This window comes from Mus pahari, chromosome 20 (assembly GCF_900095145.1).
Source record: "Mus pahari chromosome 20, PAHARI_EIJ_v1.1, whole genome shotgun sequence".
NCBI classification, from domain to species: Eukaryota; Metazoa; Chordata; class Mammalia; order Rodentia; family Muridae; genus Mus; species Mus pahari.
In genome coordinates, this window is record NC_034609.1 from 18,431,451 (window position 1) to 18,444,398 (window position 12,948).

The window sequence follows — 12,948 nt, forward strand, 5'->3', positions numbered from 1 at the left end:
GTCATTTGAGAAAGAACTTGAAAGGCAGTACTGATATATGTAGAATAGTGGTTTAATGCGTGTAAAGTTCCAGGTTTTGTCTTCAATACCATAAGCACGCGCGCGCGCGCGCGCGCGCACACACACACACACACACACACACACACACACACACATACCTACATCAACACAAAAATGAAATGAAATGAAATCATACCTTAAAACTTAGAGACAAACACAAACAGGCTTCTCCTGGCCAAAGGTGAGATGGATTGAGCATCAGAAGGGTAAGACATGCAGAGGAGATTGGAGATGGCTCAGCACTCTTTCAGGGGACCCAACACCTTCTTCTGGCCTCCACAGCATCATGTACATGTGTGGTACATAGACATACATGCAGGTAAACACCCATACACATAAGATAGAAATAAACCTGTAAGAATCCTGTAGGTTAAAACAACAAATATGTTTCAGTTTTTAATGATACCAAAAATAACAATTAGTCAGGTTGAAGAATATTAGAAAGCCAGCTCACTGTTCAGGGTGAGCACATGTATAGTCATAGGATTTTCAGTCATAGGATTTATAAAGGTAGAAATATAGTCCTGTGTGTAAGCCTATAAGGAACAGCTGAGTCTAAGCAGTGGAGATCAGTGCCTGCAGGCTTTCCATACCTCTTGATAGAAGTGTGACCAGAACATAGCAACAGAACAATGGTCCTGTGTCTAATCAGACCTTAACACTTGCCTTGAGTTTATCTCTTGCTTTGAGTCAACTCTTTGTATCAGTAACCTACATGTCAACTACAAGGTTTTTTGAATCAAAGAGTATCAGGCTCTATCCTAGAGCTGTTGAATCAAACCCAGCATTTTCCCAGGTCAGGTGATTAAATCGAGTTACATTCTTTTACAGGCACGCCTAAATTGTTCTACAAAGAAACTAGAAGGAAAAAAAATGAGATGGAGGTGAAAACCTGTAAAGAAAAGATTTAGAAAGCATACCAGTTGCCCACAAGATCTTATCTGGTACTCATTTAGATAAACACAGATACTCAAATTATGAAACAATTTGGAAATATCTTGATTTTTCTATAATAATTAAAAAGTAATTGGAGTGGCGGAGGAAAAAAGATAGTGTAGATTGGACAGGTTTGAGCGTGTTCTGTGAATTGTTGAAAATGGGTCATAGGAAGAAAGGAGTACAGTATTTTAATTTTGCATTTTAATCATTTTTTATAACAACCAGAAAAGGGAGACTAACAAGATAGTATAGTTATAAAGGTGAGGATGTGCGAAATGTATGTTGCTGATGAGATGTAAAATGGTGTGACTACTTTGGAAAAAGGTCTGAGTTCCTCAAAAGACTTAACAGAATTCTGATTTAACCCAGCAACTCTGCTCAAATGTAAACATTCATGTGAAACTTGTGTGTAGATGTTCTTGGCAACATTTTTTTTTTCTTTTTTCTTTTGGCTTTTCGAGACAGGGTTTCTCTGTGTAGCCCTGGCTGTCCTGGAACTCACTCTGTAGACCAGGCTGGCCTTGAACTCAGAAATCTGCCTGCCTCTGCCTCCCGAGTGCTGGGATTAAAGGCCTGTGCCATCATTTTGGCAACATTTTTCATAATAGTGAAAACCTTGGAAGCAGCTCAAATGTCCACTGATTGATTAATGGATACATAAAATGAGGTATGGTATAAAACATAATGAAGTCTTAAATCTATGAGCCTCAAAAGCATAAGAGAATGGAACCAGTCACAGAAGATCATTGTCTTATTCCATTTATATGCATTGTCAAGGTCTCATGAAGGAAAGTATTTCTCAAGATAGGGTTTACTTTGTGAGATGATGAAAATATTCTAAAATTGCTTGTGGTGGTTGTATACTTCTGTATATGAATATACTAAAATTACTGAATTGTATGTATACGATAACTAATGAATTTTGTGGTATGCAAATATGTGTCAGTAGAACTTTCCTGAAAGGAGGGAGAACATTATACTAAGACTTGATTCCCCACTTTGTCAAGGAGAAGTCAGGCTAGGTCTTTGTGGAGCCAAGGTTGAGAAGCACTGTGGAAAGAGGAGAGAACTATTAAGGATTGTTAGAGGGGTAGGCTGTCTATTGATTTGTTAGCTTAGAGGGGAAGCCCAGAGATGGTGACATGAGGAATTAGGAATCTGTTGGGAGAAACTGTCAGTATTTACCAGAATACAGCCAAGCAGAGGGGACCCCTTCTTCTCTGAGAGAGCTGTTAGATTGGGAGTGAGAATGTTGAATTACACTCACAGGTGTTATGTGTGGTCCCAAATGCTGCAGCAGCAACAGCCCCCCTCCCCTCTTCTTCCTCCTCCATCTCCATCTCCATCTGGGGTCTCATTCGCCTGGCTTTGTAGCTTCTTACTCAAGGTGAAAGCATACTTCGTTAGTCACATTTTGGGAATACCAAATCACAATACAAAAATAGCAATCCAAAAAAATAAAACTGATTAGTTAGGCATGGAGACACATTCTCTATATTTGGAGTTGAAAGCAAGACTTCTAAAAACAACAAACAAAACAAAACAAAAGGAGCAGGAGATGGCTTAGAGGTGGAAAGCCCTGGCTGCCTGTAAAGGACCTGCATTTGCTTCACATGTGATCTGTGAATCTAGTTCCAAGGGATCTGGTGACTTTTGTGGGCACTGGTGCACAAATGTGTACATACACATATCAGTAAACAGAAAAGCAAATCTTAACAAGAAAGCTGACCAAACTTACCCAGACTTCTTTTTTACTTTTAAAGAGTTTTAGGTATTAGTGAAGATCTGTTGGTTTTTGTTTTGATTTTTGAGAGAAGGACTCTCCTATAGCCCAGTTTGGAGCTTGCAGTCTTCCTGGTTCAGCCTTTCTAGCTGATGAGCAGTGTCATACTGGAGTATTCACTCACTCATTCATTCAAAATGTATTCATTGTTTTGCTGCCTAGATGAGGAGAAATGAAGTTGGCTCTATTCCTAATTCTCTTCAGAAGCATTTATGGATCAGAAAACCAACTATCTTATTGGCTAAGCAAGAGAGAGAGAATTTGAAGGTATAGTAGCATGGTACCTGGAGTTTGAAGATAAGCCATGAAGAACTAGACCTTGATTCTGGTCTGACTCCTCCTGAGCAATTTATCTGCTACTACCCTAGACAGTTTCCTCAGCTAATGTTTGGATTTGGCCACTTCTGAAGTTAGGATGTTGTGCTTGCCTGCTTTTCTTTCTAGAAGCAATCAAGCATAGAGTGGTGGGGAAGAGTTTGTATTCTCGTCCTAGGATAGATTGGTTGCATCTGTTTGCTGTGTCCTGGCTGTGTAACTTTGGACAAGTTGGTTAATCTTTTCACACTTGTCTTAATTAGGGTTTCCATTGCTGTAAAGGGACACTGTAACCAAGGCAACTCTTACAAAGGATAACATTTAATTGGGGCTGCCTTACATGTTCAGAGGTTCAGACCATTAAATTTATCAAGCTGCATAGCAGCTTCCAGGCAGGCATGGCACAAGAGGAGCTGAGTTCTACATCTTGTTCAGAAGGAAACCAGGAGCAGACTGATTGTCTCCCAGACATCTAGGAGGAGGGTGTCAAAGCCCACCCCCACAGTGACACACTTCCTTTAACAAGACCATACCTACTCCAACAAGGCCACACTCCCAATAGTCCCACTTTCTAGGCCAAGCATATTCAAACCACCACAGCACCTTAGCTTCTCATCTGCAAAACAGGGTGGAATAATTGCATCTATCTCACGGATTTCCTCAAAGTGTTTGGAGCTCACTAACTTCAGGTGCTGGTATTGTTTCATTCTGTAAAGAGGTCCTCTTTCTAAGTCAGTCATTACTAGTTTGGGTATCTTACTCCCACATACAGTGTTATGTCTGTTGTTTGAGTTTGTAGACTATGGGAAGGTAAGAAAGCAGCCGTATAAAGGCAGCATCTGGCCAGAAGGTGAAGGTTTTCCGTCAGATGCTCTACCGTTCATCTGGCCTTCTAGTCCTACTCCACAGTAGGAGGTTTTGAATGAAAACAATTCTCTGGTATTTTTGGCGTGTAGTAGATACCCTAATACTACTTTTTCTCTCTTGTCTTCCTGTCCTACATCCCCATATAGATCAGTTCTTCTCGGGTCAAGGGGACTTGACATATCCCATATCTCCCAGAGACTGGAGAGTCTGAGCGCAGCCACCACTTTTGAACCTCTCGAGCCTGTGAAGGACACCGACATTCAGGTAAGGACTGCCAGCTGCAGGCATAGTGGAGCTTGTACCCAGACAGTAGGACATGGCCCTTTTTTTCACCAGTTAAGAATGTCACTTTCTTCATTAATTTTCTTCTTACCGAGGAACTAAAAGAACAAGAGACTCAGGTTTGGAGATTCGAGGGGACTCATTGGGTTGGTTTCAGAGTGCTCTTTGTGGCTGAATGTAAGAAAGCAAGCCCAGCCTGTTACTTTTTAGATAGTTTTGTTTCTGAGCACAGATTCCACTTCTTTACTTGGGCTTAATCCAAGGATACAGAGACAGGAGTTCAGTTCCCTTGCCTTTTTCTTTTCTTTCTTTTTTTTTTTTTTAACTAGATCTCAGATAATTTTACTATTTATTGTTCACATTTCTTTTTGCATCTTGCTTGTATTGGGACTTACAGTACTATTTACTGAAGTCGACTCAGTGATTTTCAGGAAGTATTTGGCTGCATTAGTGATACCAGGAAATGGCCCAATAGAGCACCTGAGTCTCACTGAGCCAAGCATAACCACTAGCTGTTGCTTGCTATTTTAATCTATTCAGGAACTGCTATTAAACTGTTCAGTAGAAACCTCATGGTTGGAATGAAAGCACTTGCTCTTTACATTGGTTTTCCTGTTCCTGTTTTTGTTTTGTTTGCTTGAGATAGGACCCACTCTTGCTTGGTCTAGTTCAAGTTCCTGGGCTCATGATCCCCAAATTCCTGAGTAGTTGTGACTGTGCCACCACCTACCCCAAATTCCTTTGAAATTGAAAGAATTCAGGTTCCACAAAGGCAAGTCCAGGAAGAAATTGGGTGGTAATTGTGTTCTCTGTGAGCCAGGCTTAAATTAATACTGTATGCCACTACCCTTTGAAGACCCGTTTACTTTGATGGTGTATTTCTGCATTTATCCTAGTTTGGAAACCAGTAATTTTGAATGGAGACTAGAAATTACTGATATTCATGATTTCCTCAATTATTGAATGTTCTCAAAATGTAAAAACCCAGAGGTTTTTTTATTTTGCCTTTTAACAAATACTAGCTGATCTCCAGTGTAGCTGTTGGTGCTGTATCATAATACTTCTGACATTGATCAGATGGCATGAACGGAACAGAACTCAGACATGTTGACATGCAACTGGCTCTGGCTGTAGGAGTAAGAGCGATTATCTCTTCTAACCATTTGCTTAATGTGAGAGCAGCCTCCTTCAGCATCCTGGCGGATGGTCTCCTAGCAATGTATGCTCAGTCACATCAGAAAGAATTTCTTAATTTGGAATGATTATTGCAATGAGTTTTAGTCTTGTGTGGGAAAAGCTTTGAACTTTAAGACTAAAGTTGCTTCTATTTCAGATTTTCCAGCTCTCACTTGGACTTTGCCAGAATACCTTTAAAATGCAAAATAATCCAAGGCAGTTGTGTATATAGTCCAATATGTTTGCCCATCTGTATGTGATTTTAGGGGAGGGTATAGGTAGGCACATGTGGAATTCTGAAGGCAATCTTTTTTACCTATTTTTGGGCACTTTTAACCTTTTGTTTAAGAAAGGGTCTTTCATTAGCCTGGAAATTTACCACATAAGGCAGACTGGCCGGCCTGTGAGCTTCTGGGGGTGTGCATGTCTCTGCTCCCTTCTCTCCACTGCTGGCATCACAGGCACACCCACCCGTGCAGCTTCTCACGGCTGGACTCAGGTCCGCATGCTTGCGAGGCAAGTGTTTTACTGCCTGGGTTTTCTTCCTGCCCTACACCTGCAAAGTAGTGGGAATTTATTGTTTAGACCTGAAGAAAAGGTAGTAGTAAGCTACTGTCAACTTATCTTCTTGCAAGAGAAAAAAAATATAGCTTTGTCCTGAAAAGACTTTGAACTGGACTACTGACTCAAGTTTATCTGTAGGAATTGATGGTTTTAATTGTGGTTTGTAGCTCAGTTGATCTATGCCATTGGTTCTTAACCTCTTGTGGGTCATGACCTCTTTGGGAGCCACAGATATTTACATTGCATATCAGATATTTACATTATGACCTATAACAATAGAAAAATTACAGTTATGAAGTAGCAACAAAAATACTTTTATGGTTGGGGTTCACTACAACATAAAGAACTGTGTTCAAGAGTTACAGCATTAGGAAGGTGGAGAACCACTGCTCTGTGCTCTTGCTTTGAAGTCTGACAATGTCATGTTTGAGCCTGGTTAGTTGCAGTGCCACTGTTGGCATGAGTGGTCCTCCTTTTACTTTCTTTTGGTATGCTTTGGCTGCAGATAATAGTAAAATTGGACATTTTCAGTTGCTTTTTTTTAGAAGAATATCTGGTAGTCTTGATTTCCATTTACATAACATACAGCTGCTATTTTTTACTTTATTTTATATACATTGATGTTTTGACAACATGTATGTCTGTGTGAGGGTGTTGGATCCCCTGGAACAGGAGTTACATACATTTGTGACCTGCTGTGTTGGTGCTGGGAATTGAACTCAGGTCCTTTGGAAAAGTGACCAGTGCTTTTAACTGCTGAACCATCTCTCCAGCCCTGATAAGTTGTTGGTTTTGGTTTTGTTTTTTGTTTTTTTTGTTTGAGACATAGTTTCAATATGTAGCCATAACTGACTTGAAACTCACTAAGTAGCTTTGGAGGCCTACAACTTGCAGGGATCTTAATGCCTCTACCCTCAAAGTGCAAGAATTCCAAGTGTGAGTCACTGTATCCTGCTTGATTGACTTTTGCACTGATACATGAACTTTTGTTTTTCAAATGTTCTATTTTTTTGAAGATAAGAATATCCTGTATGGTAACCCTGTATACTAAGTGTCAAAGTAGAACTGTCACTTCTGTTTATAAGATCCTGAATGCACTGTTATGAAAGGATGGACTGGGGCACTCTCAGACAGGTGCAGGTCGGGGCTTCACTGCTCATGGATTGTTGTCTTATACTCATAGGGCAGTTTTCCACATGTAGACTGTCTCTGTTTGGTAAACATTGATTATATTTCCTTCTGTTTCTAATGGAGCTTGAAATTAATTTGGGTTTTGTTTTTACTGTTTTGTTTATCCTAATCAGTGATGCTGGCATGCATTGAGAATACATTTTTTAAAAGTTGCTGTTACCAGCAACAGTAATACATCTTGGAAACCACTTAAATATACATATGAATGATACTTAATAGAATTTTTTAAAATGCTTATTGATTTTATTTTTTGGAAACAATCATAAAAGAAGGCCTACAAACTTGTGTAAGAGCAATAATGTAATAGGACATTCTGCTGAATGGACTATATTGGACTAGTCAAAGTGGCTTTATAGTTTTAGGCACAAGGCTTACAGAAATCCACTTATACACTTTAGTCTTGACCAAAAAAAAAAAAAAAATTGCTAAGGACAGATTGCATGCAAAAATTACTAAGGACAGATTGCATGCATTTATCACAATCTGAATAGACCTCATCATTGACAAAAGTGAATTATATAATATAGTATGGTTTCACATAGTCCTGGGTTTTGTTTTTAACACATTTTTTTTTTTTGTATATTTCAAAAGTCTATACATCAAAAAGACTACAGACACATATTCAATGGCTATAGGTAGGCCATAAAAATGGGAGTTGCATTTTTCCAGTGTTAAGCTGTAATATTTCTAAATGACATTAGCAGAAAAAAAAAAGCAATATTGGAATAATTACAATAACTGTACCCAATTGCTAGAAACTAATATTGATAGGTACCCTAAAACAATAGGGATTTATTCTTTTACAGTTTTGAGACCAGAAATTTGAGTACGAGAAATGTTAAACCTTTCATTAAAATTCCTGAAACACCTTTAGCTAAACCCATGGAGAGTACTGAGTAGGCACATAGATAGCTGTCCTGTGACTGGCAAACATGGACAGACAGTACATCTTCTACTTCCCCTTGGGGCCTTTAGGACATGAAGACTTGAGGACTACACACATCTTGATTCCAGAGTTCAGTGCCACCCATTCTGTCCAAACAAGTCACTGAGCAATAATGTGTTAGAGAGCCTTCAGTGCAGACCTTTTCAGTTACAAATAGTCTGCTGCTTATAGAGCACTGAACACAGCAAGCTGCCTCCTCTTTCTTCCCTAGAGTTTTAGTGTAGCCTTTGGTCTCCTGGTAGTACTGTGTAGCCCATGCTGGCCTCCAGCTTCATAATCTGCCTTAATTAGTAGATTAAACTGTCTTGTAAGAGTAAAGAGAAAAAGAAGTATTAAATAAAGGATATATTATCATGAGAAAATTCAGAGTCAGGAAAGCATGTGATCTGTCACATGCACAGCATTGGTGTTGAGATAGCTCGTTAAGCTGTTTGCTTACCACACTGTATTTATGATAAAATATTCAGTGTTTTCTTTTTCTGTTCTTGGAAATGTAGAGTATGCTCAGACCACTCAGTTTATTTTTTAAACAGTGAGAAGAAAAACTAAATGTCTTTGTGAGTTTAAAAATGAATCAGTGGTGTAACCCCTTATCATCCAAATTGGTATTTTCAGTTTGCCTTTGGATTTTTCTATCTTGAGAAAGAGACATTACCATTTAGACACAGCTATATAAAACATGAAAGAGGAAAAGAAGTTATGTGCTCACTAATTGTGCATTTGGAACAAGTTGCAGAAATCCTGTGCAGTTTGCTGGAGAGAGTGTTGGATTTGCCATAGTGATTGGCACAGTAAGTAGCAACTCTTTGGGAGCATCACTGGGGGGAATAGTAATTCTGTAATAGCACAGCTGGAAATGTCCATCAGTATGAGTCAGTCAGAGTGGCAAGCGGTATCTTAGTACTCGGACTTCTTTACTGTGTGTGTGTTGTTGTGTGTTGTTGTTGTTGTTGTAGGTACAGACTGGCTTTAAGATCTTCCTGAGGGGTGGGATTAAGTTGTGAGCCATTATGCCAGGCTCTAGGATTGTTTGTGACAGGGTCTCACTGGCTAGCCTTGACTAGCCAGGCACTTACTATGCAGAACAAATTGGTCTCTGCCTCTCAGTGCTGGGATGTGCCCATTTTAAGAAGTCAGTTGCGTTGTTTCTTCATCTGATTCCAGAAGTTTAGCTGCTAAGCATGTGCACCTTGGAAAGGCCTGGCAGAGCTGTGGTAGGAAGTGTGCATGAGGTTCATTCCTAAGGTTCGCCTCCATTTGTATGCCAACCATCTGTTCTACTGTTCTGAGGGATGAGTAGGCCAAACACACCTCCCTTCTGTTTTGCTCTACTGTACTTCATAAGCTTGAATGGGTCTCTCTCTACCAATTGGTAGGTTAAACTGATTTTCATGTAATAGGAAAACATGAGACTATTTCATGTACTCCTGGTTGGAAGTTTTTAGTTAAGCATTTGCGTTTATTAATCTTTTTTATTGTAGCTCTCCCAACCTTAAGAGACTCTGCGGAAAGTTCATGGTAACCTTTTCTTTAAGGTTACAGAGGTTTAAAAACATTTTTTTGTGTGTGTCATGTGTTTTTCCTGTATGTATATGTGTGCAGCATGTACACAGAGCCAGAAGAGGAGTTAGGGACAGTTTTGAACTATCATGTAGGCGCTGGGAACTGAACACTGGTCCTCTGCAAGAGCTCTTAATAACTGGGCCACTTTCTATCTCTGACCATAGAGGGTTTAATGGACATGTGGACCTCGTCTTTGCCCAGCTTGAAACAGCATCTCTCCTGGTCCTAGTGAAATCTGTGGTTAGTGTTCTTAAGATTCACCAGTAGATGAATCTGAGTGTGGCAGCGTCCGAGGTCTATCGGTTGAAGAGAAACCCTTTTCTGGAATAGTGAGTAAATTTTAGGTCAAGATTGGACATGATAGCTGAGCTGCATTTAGCAAAGCTTACATCTTCCTGTGCCCAGCTCTGTGCCAGGCCTTGTTCTCCATGTGTCACAGTGATTTCCATACTCACACTGTTCAAACGTATTTGCTGTCCTTGAACTCTGACCCAGTGTTAATCTCACAGTTGGCAAAACCCAGTAAACTTGTAAAAATTACAAATATCTTCATAGGCTGGGCAGTGGTAGCGCACGCCTTTAATCCCGGCACTCAGGAGGCAGAGGCAAGTCATCCATGAGTTCCAGGCCAGCCTGGTCTATAGAGTGAGTTCCAAGACAGCTAACTCTGCATACACAGAGAAACCTTGTCTTGAAAAACCAAGGAGGGCTGGAGAGATGGCTCAGCGGTTAAGAGCACTGACTGCTCTTCCAGAGGTCCTGAGTTCAATTCCCAGCAATCACATGGTGGCTCACAGCCATCTGTCATGGGGTCTGATGCCCTCTTCTGGTGTGTCTGAAAACAGCGATGTACTCAAATGAATTAAATAAATAAACAAATAAATAAATCTTAAAAAAAAAAAAAAAAAAAAGAAAAAGAAAAACCAAGGAAAGGCGTGGTGGCACACGCCTTTAATCCCAGCACTCGGGAGGTAGAGGCAGGCGAATTTCTGAGTTCGATGCCAGCCTGGTCTACTGAGTGAGACCCAGGACAGCCAAGGCTACACAGAGGAAACCCTGTCTCGAAAAACCAAAAAAAAAAAAAAAGAAAAAGAAAAACCAAGGAAAAAAGATGTATTCACAGAGGGAGACTACTGTGTAACCTGTATTGTGTTTATAGTTAAGTATACTAATACTACCATGGTGAGAACTGAAATGATTACCTTTTCCTGCCTGCTTGTGATCAGAGAAAAGGCAGGCATTGTGGTTTGGTGGCAGAGTACAATTACATTATTTGGTGAATGGAAATAAAAACTGTAACCTTTGGAATCAAGCAGGGTTTGTGGAAAATGTGAAACTGCTTTTCTGTAAGCCAGGTATATAAAATTTCAGTCCTTTTATTTATTCATTCACACTTGCTTCTGAATGCCAGGCTTTCAGAACAAGCAAGCAAATGGCTGCTGAGTGCATTCTGAGCGAGCAGGGAACGACAGGCTGTTTTGTCTTCCTAGGGCTTTCTTATACACTGTAGTGAGCTGGAGAATATCAATTACGACCTTAAAGAAGAAAGAAGTTGGAATAGTTCTTTTTGAATATTTGGAACAAGCCCACAGCTAAAATATTTATCTAACATTTGAATAGAGCAGGGCAGATAGATATTGGCAGGGCTGTGCCTTTGAACTGGCACTGAAGCCTCCCTTCCTCCTTCATTAGCTCTCTTAACCTGCTGCTATCTCTTGATGCACTACCTTCTGGAGCTGGGGAACACAAGATCTTCAGCATCTTTAAAAGGCTTTGTTCAGAAACCAGAAATGAGCGTGTCCTTTTATCTTCTCAACTATTTGACAGTGGAGTGGAGATGATTTGAGTTAAAGCCTTGCCAAGTACTGACAGCACATCTGGTGGGCTGCCCTTGACTCTGCACCACTCTATCTGCTGCTATGCTTAGTGCATCTTATTTCCATTTGGGGTGGCAGCCTGATGTGGCCCCTTTGTTTGACTACCAGCAGTTGCAAAGTGTGGCTTTGTAGCTATGAAACTTGGGGCCTAGGTTACTGGTGTCTCCACCACCTATGTCTCCTATGAGAAGAAATGGTGGGAGGGGCTCAGACTGGAGAGGCTTTTACTCTTGTTTGGTGAGAGAGGGAAGCCAAGAGTGGAATGGTGGCATCATTTGTTACATAGAACCAGTTGTATTGCTGCTGCTTAAAACATTTTCCTGCTTTACAAATGCCCACCTTCTATTTTGGGTTTGAGATGTGGAAAAAAGGCCATATTGCTGTCGTAATGTCAGACCTTCATTTTCACAGACATGACCTGCACTGTCACAGGAACAGCACAGGCCTGTGTGCCACTTTAGTTATCCTAGAGGGTATGTGTGAGGCATTGTTTCTCACTGTGAAGTGGTTGGTTGTGAGAGTGAGGTGCAGCTGCAGAAGCCCGTGGTACTTTTCAGAAACTTGGGGTACTTAGAGTACAGCAGCAGCTGATAAAGCATTTAGGAGCCTGTGTCTCCTAAAATATATTTACAAGCTGGACTGGGTTGTTTGTGTAATTTCTAAAACAAGAGGAGGTTCAGGTCAATAGACTCTTAAGTGGACTGTGGATTTGTTGACTGAGTTTTATTTCTGTTGCCTAGTTTGGTTTATTTCTTGGAATGGCACGGACAAGATGATATGTAGGTGCATTCCTCCATTGCTTTCAAAAATGCTGTTACAGCCGGGCGTGGTGGCGCACGCCTTTGATCCCAGCACTCGGGAGGCAGAGGCAGGAGAATTTGAGTTCGAGGCCAGCCTGGTCTACAGAGTGAGTTCCAGGACAGCCAGGGCTACACAGAGAAACCCTGTCTCGAAAAAAAAACCAAAAAAAAAAAAAAAAAAAATGCTGTTACTATCTGAAAGCAGGCAGAGCACCATAGGAGTTTATGTTATACTTAATTTCCTCAAGGAAGCAGAATACATGGGCATACTATTCTCTGGGTACTTTCTCCTCTGTTAGGCTCTCCCGTACTCAGGCTGTCACAGTAGGACTGGCCTCTAAATGAGCAGGGCCCGGTGACTCCTTGAAGGTTTGAGTATTCACAGTGATATCTGGTTCTGTGACGGGGTCCCAAGCTGTCCTAGATGTCTTAGTGTTGAAATGTGTGATGGGCAATTAGTAATTCAAAAGCTGCTTTTTGGGGGGAGGGGAAGGTTTTTGAGACATGGTTTCTCTGTGTAGCCTGGCTGTCCTGGAACTTGCTCTGGAGACCAGACTGTCCTTAAACTCACAGAGCCTGCCTTTG

The 12,948-nt window shown here is 40.7% G+C and overlaps 1 protein-coding gene across 1 annotated transcript in view; it reads left to right on the forward strand.

Annotated features, from left to right (window-relative positions):
- The window catches only part of Nup93 (nucleoporin 93), a 101,081-nt gene that overhangs the window by 26,054 nt on the left and 62,079 nt on the right, over nt 1-12,948 (forward strand). Inside the window, exon 3 of the mRNA XM_021219972.2 lies at nt 4,111-4,228. Within this exon, the coding sequence (XP_021075631.1) occupies nt 4,111-4,228 (118 nt within the window). The remainder of the gene's footprint in view (nt 1-4,110; nt 4,229-12,948) is intronic.